At 35.3% G+C, this 15,830-nt stretch overlaps 1 protein-coding gene across 3 annotated transcripts; it reads right to left on the reverse strand.

Annotated features, from left to right (window-relative positions):
- Positions 1-4,211: 4,211 nt before the first annotated feature.
- ATOH7 (atonal bHLH transcription factor 7) lies at positions 4,212-15,034 on the reverse strand. 3 transcript variants are annotated; one of them, XR_014694693.1, is made up of 2 exons: positions 9,531-9,602; positions 4,212-5,968 (listed from the first exon to the last, which is right to left on the reverse strand). XR_014694693.1 is itself a non-coding variant. In XM_084524979.1 (2 exons), exon 2 carries the CDS (start codon positions 5,459-5,461, stop codon positions 5,006-5,008), a length of 456 nt encoding a protein of 151 aa, XP_084381105.1. In that variant the 5' UTR covers positions 5,462-6,097; positions 14,936-15,034; the 3' UTR covers positions 4,338-5,005. The 3 variants fall into 3 exon arrangements, 2 of the variants coding, with proteins under 2 accessions (XP_084381105.1, XP_084381106.1); XM_084524979.1 differs by lacking the exon at positions 9,531-9,602 and adding an exon at positions 14,936-15,034 and having other exon boundaries at positions 4,338-6,097; XM_084524980.1 differs by lacking the exon at positions 9,531-9,602 and adding an exon at positions 14,936-15,033 and having other exon boundaries at positions 4,338-5,968.
- Positions 15,035-15,830: the final 796 nt, after the last annotated feature.

The raw sequence follows: 15,830 nt of genomic DNA on the forward strand, positions 1-15,830 counted from the left end.
CCCGAGCAGCAAAAGCTGCTTTTATTAATGCCATTATATTTCAAGTCTACTATAAAGAACCATTTATTGCATAATACAAATAAATCTTGGGCCATATGTGCTACAAATTTAAGTGGAGTTCTCCATTTATATCAGTGTGAAATTATGTTCAGAAACAGACTCTTTAGGATTATATAATCCTTTAGCAGCATGTGACTTTTTTCTTTTTAAGAAATGGAAAAAGAATGAAGACATTTTGAAATTTTGGTAAACTGCCTATGAACTGTGGACTGTGGTAAGCCACTCAAATATGAACTTCTCTTTACTCTTTGGAGTTACGTATGCAGACATCTTAACCAAATCCTATGAAAGTTAAAATACACATACACTTTGCATGATTAATTCTGTAGAAATGAAAACTGAATTGCAAATTCAAAAATATTAATATTCAAAATATTAAAATGTATTATTGATAGAAAATACATTTTAATATACAGGGGTTTTGCTTTTTTTAAAGCAATATCTTCTTGAAATTTAATTAAAGAATAGCATATTTATTTTTTTTTTTAAATGCACAAGTAATGGGTGAAATCAGTGTCTGTTACATATATGCATAGGACTGTTTCTCCAATGAATAAACGTGTCTTTATTTTCAGTACATTTGTTTTTCTGTCTGGATATTTTAGAGAGATACAACAGCCGAACATAAGTAGAGCAAAAATAAGCTATTTTGAAAATTCTTATGGAATCTGTAAAATCTAGATAAATCCAATCCTAAATTACAGAAAACTGCATCCATATTGCTTAACCAAAATAGATGGAAACCTAAGTAAACATTATCATAAGGCAGAGTCATATTTTGGAATATTAAAAATATGATAGGAATTGTTTAATTGCCATTTTTGCCTAGTGAATCACATTGCAATAGGGACTTCAATGAAGATTTCACCTAGGATGTTCTACTTAAACTGTTGGAAACTTAGCTAAATATTTAAATAATCTAACAATATTCATGCTTCTCCATGTGAAGAAGTTGCGATGTCATTGACTTTACAAGACTGTAACTAAGGTTAGCAATGTTTTTATTTTTCATAATGTGTACTGTAGCACCATTTAGAAATTCCAGTCAAGAACTGAGCTTCACCCCATATGTGTGTATAGTACAAGACGGACTGCACCTTATAAATGGGGAGATAGAAAAAGAAGCTTAAAAAGCAGGAATGAATTAAAGTTATAAGATTAGCTAATACATATCCTCTGGTAACCTCAATAGTTACAAATAAATCACTGAGTTTAAGTTACTAACATACATTTGGGGAACATGCTACCCTAGTTCCATTTTCAGCACTGAAAAGTCACTGCTGTTAAAAATGTCACTCCAGCTTGAGTTCAAAAATAATTTTGGCTACCTTGGTAAAAACAGGGTGACACGATTCAAATAATTGTGGAAGAGCACCTATAACTAGTTCAAAGAGAAAACCCTGGAATACAGTCTGAACCTTCTAAAAGTACAGAGGTTAGTTTCCTGCAGATAGTTCATTAGAACTGTGCACTGACTTTCAATAGTGAAACGCGTATGTCTTTAGCATGCAGCATATATTTAATGAAGCAAGCATTTCTCATGTTCAGTGTATTCACAATGTGATTCTAGAATTGCTATGTACTGATATTAAAAGTAGAATTATCTTAGGTTTGCACTGCTGTATAGTGGGGCAGAAATCTATGAGCAGAAAAAACTCAGGCTGTAATAACACACTAAGCTCTGCCCATCTAATTTTTTCCTTCATTTGGAGACCTACTAGAAGCAAAAAGTTATCTAAGTGGAAGGGGCTTCAAATGCCTGTATTATTAAAAGTCTAGTACAGAAAAAGGGTCACTGCTCTTATCTGAGGAATGTCAAACAGACAGTGGGGAACAAATGTGCTGGAGCAACAATCAAACCCAAGCTAAATGGTCAAGTTTACCTTTCACAGAGTCACTAAAGTATTTGTAAAGGAAAGCTAGGAAAAGAAACAAATGACTTCCCAAACAGTTCTTGAGTTTGAGGAGTCCAAACCAGCATGGAGAATATCTGCTGTTCACATTGCCTTCAAAAATAATTTTGAATGATTAAATTTCTCCCTGCCCCCATTACACCTCCCTAAAAGCTTTGACAGATAATCAATAGACAGACAGCTGTCTATATACTACAAAGAACTTACTCTGCTGCCATAAATGCTGTAGTAAATTAGAAATCCTAACTTACACCTTAATGCCACACTATCCCAAGAAACAAAAATACTGCACGGTTATGTAAAAGCACATTTCAGTTACTAACAGCATTACTAATTAACAGATTGCACCTCAGTTAAAGAGAATAAAGCATTCACCTCTCCCACAACCACCACCTAGCACAACCAAATCTAAGAGATTGGGGATCATATTATTTAACAACAGAGACTGATGCAATGACTTGATCTACAAAGTGTTCACAGTGCTCTTTAGGGCTTTGGTTTCAATTCCTAACAATTTTAAGTAATACGACCACACATTTTTGAACTTCTATGCTGATTTGCTGCTCTTCATGTGAGCTTACTATCATTTAATCACTCACTGCATGCTAAACCATTATTTTTGTACTTATTTCTATCATCAGACCACTATCATTAAACAATAAACTTACATATCATTAAACTTACATATAAACTACAGTCACATCCCACAAAATCAAATTACTTGCCAGTAGTGCAGAAACACATTTGTATTGTTCTTCTATGCTACTCTGGTATGTATATTTTTATATTGTATTATCCTTGCCATATAGGGTTAAGAAAGCTATCTTTCACTAAGCCAAGTCTTGCATGATTTCTTTGTATTATATTCCTGCTTCAGGATGAAAAACCCACTGCTGTGCAAATAGTGCAAGATACAATTTCTGCCCAAAGTTTCCAGCTAATAAAGTAGTACAAAATGGCACATTTAATTATTCAAAGATTGTATTGATTACGTACATAAACTGATGACTTAACAGTAAGTGTAATTTCAACTGTATTAACTTGGGTATGTGATGGACAACAATTAATTCTATTATCTCTCCCTATAAATTTCTGCAAAGAAATCAGTGAGCACAACATTAAATTCCCAGAAGTTTGAATCCACATGCACAGAGCCACAGGACACTTTCTATTTGCTAATAAAGAGCTAATGTAATTCATAATAAGAAAAAGTCCACATTTTAAACATCACCTCTACTCAATACCACATTTAGAGAGGCTAAAATACACATTAAAAACACACCAGAATACCAGTGTTTAAGGGAGAAAGTTGCTCAGAACATATGTTGCCTCTTCTATATTTGCTTAACCTAGACCTCAAAGTCTGTCCCAGCAGCTTTCACTCCAGAGACAGTCCGACTCCTGGCTTTGGAAATGTCTGCAGGACAGTGAGCAAGGGCAAAATGTCAATGGAAGTTCAGAGAGAAGGCAAATGATAAGGTCAGGTCTTTGTATGTAACTGTTCCTGTGGCAGAGTCACCCTCCCATAAAACAGAGCTTAGTTCTTATTGCTTTTGTTTTTCATTGAAAGATGCTCAACTGTTAAAAATAGCTTCTATCAAAGCTATTCATTTGTCATTTGAAAGAATTCTAAAATATAAGATACGGCAGCAGCCAGCAGGGAACCTGCCAGCCTTCCCTGCTGGAAATCCACTAACAGCTGTTCTCAGACAGCAGCTCCTTTTCTCCTTCTCCCACATGGCTAACACTAGCAAGGGGCTTGTTTCTGGAAACTCCCATCAGCAGCACCAGCAGAAGTACCCTTCAGCTTCACAGTCTGCTGCCATCACAACAGGCATCTGCAGTCAAACTTTTGTGGACTCTACATCCTGCTACAAACACATCTGCTTCTCCAGCTGTCCTGCTCCTTCTCATTTTTTAACCTTCCCAACTCCTTTCCTCTTCTGCCCTCTTCAAGCAGAAGCAGCAAGCAAACAAACTAAAGATAATTCAGGGCATCAGCAGGGATGAAATTAACTCAACTCTTTTGCGAGAATGCTTTATGCCTTCAAAACAAACTCATCTTCAAAGGCTGCTTTTCAGAGGTACTGGAAACACACTACTGTAACTGGGTAAGCAAACATCATTTGCTAGTTCATTTTTCTGCCAGGACTGTGATGGAAGCAACAGAACATTCATGGCAAGAAGCCACTAGTAAGTAATTTCTAGAGTCGGAATTTAAGGTAGCATGTGAGGACATGTCATAGAAAACACTTTATTTATGACTTACAAAATCTGTTACTGTTTTCAGATAACATAAAATTAAAAAATAAAATGCAAACACAAACTCTACAAAAATCTAGAAGTTTAGATTGTTTTCACATGAGCATTCATTGCAGTATATCATCACACGTGCTTTTACATCCACTAAAAATAAAACCATTCTTATCATGACTTGCAACTAGCTCTTTTTCGAGCATACAAGATACAACATAAGTTGGATTAAAGCAAACCTACGCAACTTTGGAACCCATATGTCAAACTTACAAAGTTTAAGAAAGTTAGTTCTCTGAGGACTAGAACTCCAATACATTATAAAGCTTTTCCCATGGGAGCCATTTATATGAAAGTAAAACAAAGAATTACTTTAAAGCTGATGTAAAAATAAAACATGGAATTAAATTCATTTCTAGTGTTATTCCATACAGTCACACCATGGGTCAATGTGTCCCGTGACATGTAGAAAATACTGTCATGAATCATGATTAACAAAGAAAAAGCATTATTTAAAGGAGTCAAATGAACTAGCAAGCAACTGTCTGAAAGATGCTGAATTAAAACTACGCTTTCCATCAGCATTAAATAAATTCAATCTTCTTAAATGTCTATTGATTTAAAGTTCTCAAAGCAAATTTATTTTGTCAAATTAGCGTAAGATGCAAACACAAATGAGCTATTATAATGCCAATATTACCTTATTCAAGCAGATTAACTCTTGCTAATTATTAAATTACACATCTGGCCTGCTGCATATTCTTAGTTCATAATAAGTTCTAATTAGCTATTTGAAAGTGATCAGGGTGATAGCTGAATATTCGCTGTGCGTAAGGATCGCTGTCCGTGGCCATTTTTTGTCCCGTATAATGGTGGTAGCTCTCGGGATGAAAGTGTTCGCAGTGAAGGCTTATCCATTCTCTTTCAGTACTGTATCTTTCTGCTTCAGCAAGTATTCTTGTTAGAGCCATGATATAACTCAAAGCCATCTGAAGGGTCTCGTACTTGGAGAGCTTCTTATCCTGACCCCACTGTGGAACCACTTTTCTCAAACGATCAAAGGCTGTGTTCAGTCCTTGCATCCGTCTTCTCTCCCTGGCATTAGCAGCCAGTCTTCTCTTGGCAGCGTTCTCCATCCTTTCTGAGCTGCACTTCGCAATGCAGCCTGGTCCACTTCCGCACTGGCTGTCTGATTCTACACCTGAATCCAAATTACTGGATTTACAGGTTTTCATTTTTGATTTACAATTGTAGCTTCACACACACACAAAAATTACTTTTAAAAAATGAAGCACCTAAACTGTGGTAGTGGAAGGCACTCCTATGACGAGCCCGTGTACCTCTTGTGTCTTCTTCCGAACAGCGATGAGGAGATATTTTTCTTAGCATTAAAGAATAACAAAACAAAAAGTCTTCTGGCTCTTCCAGAAGTGTCTGAAAATTGCTTTTTATTGCTTAATGAAAGAATAAAGAGTTCTCAATGCCTTATGCTTTCATTCTTTTAATTTCTGTGAACTCAAAAGGATAGAAAACAAAGAAATCTCCATTCTCAAAATATGAGATACTGAAGAAGACAGTCCTTTTAATCCAAGAAGGATCTTACTGAATTAAAAACACATCACTTCCAATGGCCATTCTGAATGAAAGAAGTTCTGATTCAGCTTAGGAGAGTATTTTGAAATGATGAACTGTTGCGATCTGAAGACATAACTCCGTAACAAAAACCTCTCCTTTCTTGACTCCTGCCGGTAAGCAATGATTGTGTCTTACAGACAAGAAGAGGCTTTATAGAAACTGCAAAAGCTAAACAGGTGGTAGCAGGTGGGCGGGCGGCACTCTGCTTCCATCCCAGTACCTTCCCACCCTGGGAACTACAGGGAAAAAAAAACAGTAAAACCCGAACATTACAGCCTTCATCTGTTGAGAAGTCTTCCAAAGCCATTCTGTCCAGCCCTAACAACTTGCCATCTGGAGCAGTGTCTGGCTGGCCCCACAAGACTCTAGGCAGTTAAGCAAAAGATCCTTTCAATGGATAATCTGTTGCAACTCAGGAAAAAAAATCTCTCACTGTGCATTGTAGTATTCATACATTAAACTATCTGAAAATTCTAGTTAGATAGTATTAGGGCTAAAAGAAATAATTGTTCTAATGAAGCAGAGGAGAAATAAGCTTGGTGATATATGGCAGAGAATACTACTGTGTTGCACTACACAGTGCTGAAAGAAGACTGAAATTATCAGAAGCCCTTTAGGATTCAAGTACACACCATTGCAGAGTGCAGAATCTTGAGAAAAACTGGGATTGTGTATTTCCATGTCAGTGATGTTATGAAAATAATTTAGAAAATATTTAAAGTTACAATGTAGCTATGGATTTATCTAAGAATAACTGTAAAAGTATTCAGAGAGGTTGTGATACAGACATGCAAAAGGAAGTATGTATACAAATAGTCTGAAACTGTCCTTTTTAATATACTGTGCATAAAGTACATATGCATATTTATGTGGTTTTAAATATAAAATGTTTCTCAGGAATATCCTTAAGTAGGGAAGGAGAATAAAAGATGTGAAAAAAAAAAGAATCTGCTTGCTGGTAAGAGACCATTTCTGCTACTAACTGTACTGATAATGAAGGAACCATTCACACACATGCTATAATCAAAACATCTCTGTTTTACTGTACTTATACTATTAAAACCATAATCTACATGAACCTACAAGGAAACATCATATGATCATGTTATGATAAACACAGAAGGTTAAAAACAAAAACAAAACAAAAAAAAAACTGTCACACAACGATTTATTATCTGTATTGATTTCAAACTTAATTAAACTGTTACCAGCATTCATAAATTACTAGTTTTTTTCATTAGAGGCTGAATACTGTATATTTATTTAGAACTATGGCTCAATTGTTTTCATTATGACTCTAAAACTTGGTGTAGTTGTAAACAGCTGATTAATCCCTAGCAGAAGCAATGACAATGAAATGAGGTTGAATAATCCAAAAACAATAGGATGCAATTGAACACTAATGGACTCCAGCATGACAGATGTTGAACGTAGGCTGTTACGCCCAGTTGCTCTGCTCTTAATATTCTGAATCTTAATGGTCTTGAACAGAGATGATAGTTGGGGTAGGGAGTCTCCATTATTCCATTATCAAAACGTATGACACATCTTCAATTTTTAAAGTAGCACAACTTCATCACATTTCATGCTAATGTTCCACATTCCTATTTATGTGCATTGGCAGATGTTCTCCCAAACATAAAAAAATACTACCACACATTAAAACATTATTTCTGAATGACAATTTCTATTTACTTAAGTGCATGAGAGATTTGAAAACAGCATCTTTCAGAAAACCGCATAAGCCTATGTCTCTTGCAGAAGGATCAGCAATTAGAACTTACTAAATATTTCTTTTTCTGAAGACACTTCATGGGAAGTAATGCATGTGCAGCAGAAAAAAAAATACAAGTCTGATCTTCATGCTATTGCTGCAGCATATTTTAGTATTGCAACCTATTATGCACAAATAAATTTTAGTCAAATCTTTTATTGCTTAATCTCAAGGGATTTTTAATGTAGAAGAATAAAATAAAATTAAGGCCTTTATTAAGTTAATCAATATTGTGCATTCTCATGGGATAGTTATTACTTAGTTCAGACTATTAACACATGTAAATGCATGTTAAAACAGTGCTGTTAACTTCATACCAGAAATACAAAAAGCATTTCTAATTTAATGTCCTGCAAGTACGAATTACAAAGACATCAAATATACTGAAAATCACAGTTCCTAAAAACTTTACTGTCATTTACTATTTTACTATTCATTAGTGGAATAAAATATACTGTTATTTTTCCCCCTGCCTATCTGATTCACCACCGTTATCATGCTTTGACTAACACATTGGTATAACCTCCTGAGAGAAGTTGTGATTTACCTCTCTTCCTGAACAAAGTGTAATTTCACTTTATATGACTTAGTATAAAATCACAGGATAAGGTCCCAAGTTCACCTGGATTTACTAAGACATTATGACTTACAAGTGAGGCTAAAAATTGTTTCTTGGCAGGTCAAAATGCCTCTTTTTTGTGTCTTTAAAAACAAAAAAAAAAAAAAAAGTTTCTGCTTTTTAATAGAGAAATAAATTTATTTGAGAATATAAGTGCTTTTATTTGACAACGTGCACAAGAAAAAACACTTATGCTACTCTTTTCCACGGAAAATTGATTATTAGGGTCTTATCCACACCAATTAATTTAATTCATTTGCATAGTCCATTAGCTATATGAAAATACATCATCCTAAGCTAGAAAACAAACTGCTTTATTGCTCAGTCAATAACAGAAAGGCTATCAGTGAAATTTCCCAGGTTTCCATCACCTGGTTTGTTTTTCTCAATATTTCATCTTGTCTTGAGTATTACTTATGTAATTCTACTCCCTCTTCCATTTATTTTTAATAATTTTTCTGAGATCTTATTCTTTTAAATTATCTTTCAAACCATTCTCAAGATACTTATGATATTAGTTTTCAGAAAACTAATAATATGTTCTAGTGTGATATACTGCTGTGTGTGGTACTAAAAGTGTCTGCATCCCAGTTTATGCTAGTTTCATCTCTACCATACATCTATGATTTCTCAAAAATTTCCCTTCTACTCTTATTTTGTTCTGTCATAATGTAATTTAAAGCCAGAAGAAACATTCAAATCACCAGGAAGAAGTTCTGCTCACTCAGATTTCAATCTCTGAATCTCTTACTATGCAGATCCAAATTCCAAGCTGCTCTGTGACATTATTCTTGGTTCACATTTTAACTCCAAAATGATATTTCAAATCAAAATGTTGTGTTTTTCCTCAGAGAAAAACAAGAGAGACAGGTAAGAATGATTTTTCATTCATAAACCAAAATATTGTATCACCTTTAAGTCGCCACTGATATTAGGAAAATAAGGGATAGTTTCAGTCCATTGAGAAATGAACTAGGTTCAGAATTTAGGACTAGATACAGAAAAACATTAAAAGTTTTCTGCTAGATATCCAAGTTAGTAACTCAGATTAGTAACTCATGCTGCACCCTTTAAGAGGAACTTGATACCCTCCACCTGTATTACTATGAAAAACACAATTTAATTGCTTTTGTAGGGGAATGACTCTGGCTAACTACCTATTTTAAAATGAAGTGAGAGTAACATTCCTGGTTAAAATCTATTTCCTGAACACTCTCTCTCCTCTAGTTGTACTAAAACAGCATATACAAGCAATACATCAAAACAAGAATCTTACCTCTTCCTTTTAGCCAAATCTCACTATTTCATTTCAGGTACATCCTTTCTAAAAGCCTCATCGAGATTTCTTACAACTGTAGGATCTTCAAAGGTAGTTTATTCAGAGAAAAGCTGAAAGACTGGCATGCCGTATGCTGCTTAATTAATAGCAGGTGGGTAACTACCAAAATGTGACTATCCTTAAGGGCTCAGTCTCTAGTAATATTTGACTCGGCTCACAAGACAGGCTAGCAATCTGTGGTGCAGGGAATAATGTATTTTCCTTCTTTGGTTATATTTACATTGTTTCCCCTATCACAGCTGTAGGATTATTGTCAAACAGAACAAATCTCAAGTGCATGTTGTATGCTAAAGGAGAATTTAGACACTAATTCATATTGGGAAGTTGAATAGCAATCTACAGCAGTAAGATGAGTTTACAATAATTTCTCCTAGTGCTTCCCAGCATCATAGTGTGCACCTTTTTATACATGTTCTTACAGTATTTCATTTTTCTCTAAATACTCTCTGGGGTGAGCTTTTCCTTCAATACTTCAACAAGAAAGTCTACCAGCTACACTTATGGGTCTGCTTACCATACTACCTTCCAACTATTGCTTCTTCTCAATGTAGCCATTTCTCCTTGATATTCACCCTTTTCTATGCCACACTATCTTACTTAAGTAGCTTCCCCTCAGCTGATCCCACACAGAGCAGTCTTTTGATATCACTTTGTTTTAAAGCATGCTTATCCAACTAGGGGGACGAAAACCTCAAAAAAAAAAAAAAAAAATCAAAATAGAGAAGGAGCTCATTTATCATGGCAGCAGAGGAACATGTTTTGAACCTGCTTCCCACCTATATTATGTATTGAATAATGATTACCATCACATGCATATATATGTATACATATAACTATACATCTCATGAAAATAAACTTAGTAATGATATTGCAACACTGTGCACTGCTAAAGCAACAACAACGAAAAACCTTTGACAGATTACAAATGGATTCTGCAGATATGGTGGCATCAAAGCTCAGCAAGCAATGAACCAGCATATGTGAACTTGGATTTATTTGCCTATTTTCAAAAGTGTATAAATGTAAATAAAATGAATGAGAGCCCTGACATTGCAGGAATACCAATGTTACCAAAAAAATAAAAATAAAAAATATTAAGCTTGTTAAATAGAATGGATGAACCAAAACCTAACAGGAAAAGGAGCTCACAGTGTTCCTCAATCAAAAGTTATGGTCACACCATCTCAAGCAACAAAGCTAAAGCAGTTTAGGACATCGTCCCATTTTAGCAGAGGGTGTGATTTGATGTTACATCTTGCATGCTGACACTTTGGGCTTTTACTAAAACAGGTACTCTTACTCCTTTCCTATCCCTAGTGTCTTGCTTACTCCCAAACACTGGCAGGGTAAGCTGTCGTGCAGCTGTAGGGTGAGTAAGTTCCCCAAGCCTACTCTGTGGAAAACATACTCTTTCTTACATTGCAGTACAGCTCTCTACCATGAACGTTTGCTGAATTAATTTAAATGAAAATCACACAATCATTTGATTCAGTGCAAAGGAAGTGGCAGTACCACGTGGCTGCATGGAAGCAGAGACAGAGCAGAAACTGTAGACGCAGACTTTACAGAAGTATGCTACACTACAGCTTCACTACACTAGGTGCAACATATATCATGGTAAGAGATAAAATAATCGTGTATGCCCTTTTATTCCACTAATATAAACCAAGAGGTCAACTTACAATGTCAGTGAAAACTGCTACACTTCAGTCAACCTCTTCAACCAATTCAGCCTGAGGCAGATGTCCAAAGATGAAAATTTCTGACTGACTGGTTTAATGAAATTATGAAAAATCAACGGAATCTTCTAAACAGCAAGCAAGGATGATCAAGAGAAGAGTGCTCCAGGTGATCAAAGGTATGGAATGGATTTCATAGAAGGAACAACTCAATGAGAATGGACTCCTTAGACTGGAAAAGAGACTGCAAAGGGGAGATCTGATAGATGTTGACAAAACTAAGAGCTGTATTGACCGGGCGCTTAAGAATCTCCACTCCTTCCTCTAACAGAGAGCTGAAGTGCATCAAATGATGTTAATTATAGTGAGGTTCAAAACAAAGGCAAGAAGATACCTTTCCACACAATAAGTAGTAATTTGTCAATCTCTGCAACATAACTGCAGCTACTGCGAGTTTACATAAATTTAGTTAGAGACTGAAGAAATGAGAGCCATCTCAGTGAACCAGGCAGTGCGGAGTACAGTCAGGCTCAACAGCTGAGCTGATCTAACAGCTTGAGACTGTCGAACAGGAAGTTGTGGTTATACTCTCCTTCTGCACATTCTGATGCTTCCATGACTACACAGTAAGCCATTTCTCTCTCATACCCATCAGAAATATATCTGAAGGATTGATTTTCTGCTGGGTTAGTAGGTTGAATCAGCTCACCATGTAGTCAGTCAAGTAGGTCTTGGTGTGTTTGTGGGACCACCTGACTGGGAACAGTAGAAGGGCAGGCAGGATCTTCCTTTTAGAACCACAGAAAAGCTATTAGATTTGTTCATCTGAATCATGTAATGGTACTCCTATGCATAATGCAATAAGCTGCTATATTATCCTGGAATTCCTACATTACCTATTTCCTATGCCATAAAAAATACATTGATCTTATCGCAAATAATCACTGTTAAAAAGAAAAAAAAGTTTTAGTTTTAGTTTTTTTTTCTAATTAGACAAAGAATACCAAGATCATTAACAAATTAGCCCTTAAAATGGATCTTTAATTTGAATTCAGAACAGGACAAAAGCTGTAAGAATTCCTAAACAAAAAAACTGAGCAGGTAACTAACTATGCTGACATACAGTTCAGAATTTCATCCTGGAACGAAATGACTTCCCCAGAAGTACCTATACCTTTTTTTCAGCATATTATATTTATCAACATTCATCCTAAATAATATGTGTACACATGTACCTAAAATGATAAATACTATAATTTCCAATTCCAATATGCCTATATCCAACTGACTTGCTAATCAGTAACAATGCATTTTACTTGGACTTTGCTGAGAGCAGTGATTTCTAGCTTTCACAAGTCCATAGGCAACAACACTAACTATATGTTGCAGACAATGCAGTAGCAGGTTCTTACAGCTGTGTGGCATTAGGGCTTTCTCAAGCTAGCTACTGAAAATGATTAATTATCAATGCGTGAAAAGACAACTTGTTTTTTTCTCATATACCTTTTTCTCTTAACATGTTGGGATTATCTTGCTGCTATACAGGAGAAAACTTAAGCTGCTCAAACACTACTATAGACTCTGCATTGGCAATTAACTTATTTTATCACAGCCATGGAAGAGACAGCTGTTGCACTAGTGGAGTTTTCTGTTTACTGTTGAGGGAAGAAAGAGGAATAGAAAAAGGAAGTTATAAAAGGTGCTTCATGGTATTAAAACACAGCAATGTAAGAATGTGCTTCCATGTGAGTTTTCCAGATACATCAGCAGAAAAACTCCTATTTAAAAACAAATGAACTAACTGCATGCACATACTGATTTTGGTCAGGCAAATAGCTTGACATACTTCAAAGGCAGAACCAAAAAACCACTTCCAGCGTTTTAGCTATTTTGTTAAATCTTTTCTATGTAATTTATAAGTGTAACAAAGTAGCAGTCTCTAAGAGTAGAAGCACCATTTCTCTCTCTGGACACCAACAGCTAGTCCACTTGACTTCTCATAAGTTCTTTTTTTCTCATACAGCAGCCCTCCATGGGACAGGACCAATAATGTTCTCTACATCCTGCTTATTATTCTGTCTGGCAAAGTGATGGAGCATTCATTTTGTCTGTATTTTTTCCCTGCAGTGAAAAGTCATTGTCTATAGTCTATTCTTTTCTGTATCAAGAAGCATCAGATAAGAAGTTGACATCTCCCCTGCACCTATAACCACAGAACACTAATGAGACCTGTAAGTGGGTGTTACAGCATCATCAAACTGTTTATGAAATGCTAGTAGTGCATCATTTCTATACCATAAAAGCTTTACAATCTGCAACTCGCTTCACTCAAAAAGAATTAATGTGCAGGAAAAGTATGAAAATAAGCATTTAATTTTTGACAATATAAATACTACTTGACAAGGCATTTTAAAAACTAGAAAACATGGAGAATTGTCCCTGCTCTGAGAAGCAGAACAGTGCACCAGCACGAAGGTCTGTGAGGGGTAAAATATGAAGTCTTGCGTCATGAACCTGTGAAGACTTGAGTATGTTTAAAGCTTTGAGTAATCCCACTGAATTCAATGGCAGTCAATTTATATTATTTAAGATAAACACCAGCATTTGGAATTTCAGGGAAAGAGAAAAAGCAAAGAGAGACAATGGAGAAAAATAAGAGCCATAAGGTGAGATAGAAGGAGAGATATAGGCAGGAACAGAATGCGAGAATAAAAGATGATGAAGATTAAGGGAAGGATTCAGGTGGGCTGAGCTGCATCAATTTACAGTGGCTGGGATCTACAGTTTATAGTGTAAGGAATGTTCTTATTTTTTCCTTTTCAAAACCTTTGACTTACCGTAATATGAAGAAGAGAATGTAATGCACTTTGGAAATGAATTGCAGTTATACATTGGGTACCTAGCCAAGTCGGAAGAAGACACTCAAAACTCTTCATCTTCAGAAACATAATTAATGCTGTGACTAATGTTGTCTGCCCAAAATATGTATAAATTGTACCATTCAGTCTACTGACTGGAATAAAAATATATAAAGCAACAGTGGAGAGGGTGATGACAAAAGATTGTGCAAGCTTTTCATAATTTTTTATTATTTTTTTTTTCAGTTCAGGAGGAGCTATTTTCTTGTGCAAACAGGCATAAAATTACTACCCACTGTCCTGCTTCTCATTGATTTCTACTTGGCACAGTTTGCCAGATGCTGTTTGGTCTAAGTGTTGCCTTGACCTCCACTGGTGATGCTGGCCCCTTTTGGCTTTGTTGCACTGTATTTTCCCAGCAGGGAGGTCCCACCCCTCTAATAGTTCAGTTGCAACTTTTGCTAAAGGCTTATAGGTTACCCATATGTTGTACCGGAGGGGCCAGTCTGACTGGAATTAACTCAGAAGTGGCGTCCAGCATTGTGGCTGGAGCTGGCCCAGGGGAGATTATAAATGCCCCAAAACTAATTAAATATCTTGTCTCCTGCTGGTAAACAAAAGAGAATGAGGGCAAAAATATGAAATGCCTGATTTAACTTGGATCTGTAAGTAGCTTGACAACACCAACCCTGAAGTCAGTGGTGCATGATTTAAAAGCCCCTAATGGGTCAAAGCTGTTAAATAAATTAGACTTTTGTCTATTACCCTTCATATACTTAAAAAACTGCTATGTAAATGTACTTACCATCAGCTTTCAGAGTATTTCACAACAGCATTTCTGGGGTAAGAGCCACATAGTCCATGTATTTATGTGGAAGTATTCTTAACTTTCAACTTTTACCCTGAAAAAAGTTTAAAAAATAAATATTGCCATTCAAAGATATACATACAAATAAGAACCTATAGTATTTTCAATAACATTTTCAAGGACCTAAACCGTCAAATGCTGCTTCATAAAAAGGAAATAGAAGAATTCACTCATCTAAGAGAATATTTGTAAAAATCATTAGCTAAGTGACATTTTCAATGAGTCAAAAGTATTTAAAAAATTAACTAAATTATTGGAACAATGGATCAAGTGCTTTTGATATATATAATTTCAGATGTAATGTATTCAGTTTTCTAAATTAAAAATCCCCTCTCATGGCATCATTGTGTGTCTATAAGGCTATACTATATTTTAAAATACTCTACTGCAAATTGTGCTTTTCTTTTACTAATATGTAATAGTTATCATCTAAATACTCCATAATATGCTTTAGAACGTTAAATATTCTCCTTCAAAAAGCCTGTTAGTAAAGAAGATGAGAATTCTCATTAGATGTTCCATATACTAATTTTACATATATGCTTAACCTTACATGTTTATGTAATACTACTGTAGTTAATGGGACTAGATGAATGTGCCAAGTTAAAAATAGCTGTAAGTCTTGGTCATCTAGGACCTCAGTTCATAATGATTTTAGTGTGAACCAGACAGTGACTGATTTAATGAAAGAATAGCATTCATCTTTTTTGGGAGGGCATGTGTTAAGTCTTTCTGTTTTCCATACACATATTTTTTACTTATTTTAAACAAATTTAAAAATATATTATAAAAAGATTATCTTTCCTTGCTGATATTTGAAACTTTCTGAGAG

The sequence above is a fragment of the Aythya ferina genome, assembly GCF_964211825.1.
Source record: "Aythya ferina genome assembly, chromosome: 7".
Classification (NCBI taxonomy): domain Eukaryota; kingdom Metazoa; phylum Chordata; class Aves; order Anseriformes; family Anatidae; genus Aythya; species Aythya ferina.

Coding starts and splice junctions, on each gene's coding strand:
- ATOH7 (XM_084524979.1), bottom strand. CDS start 5,461: ATGAAAACCTGTAAATCCAGTAATTTGGATTCAGGTGTAGAATCAGAC.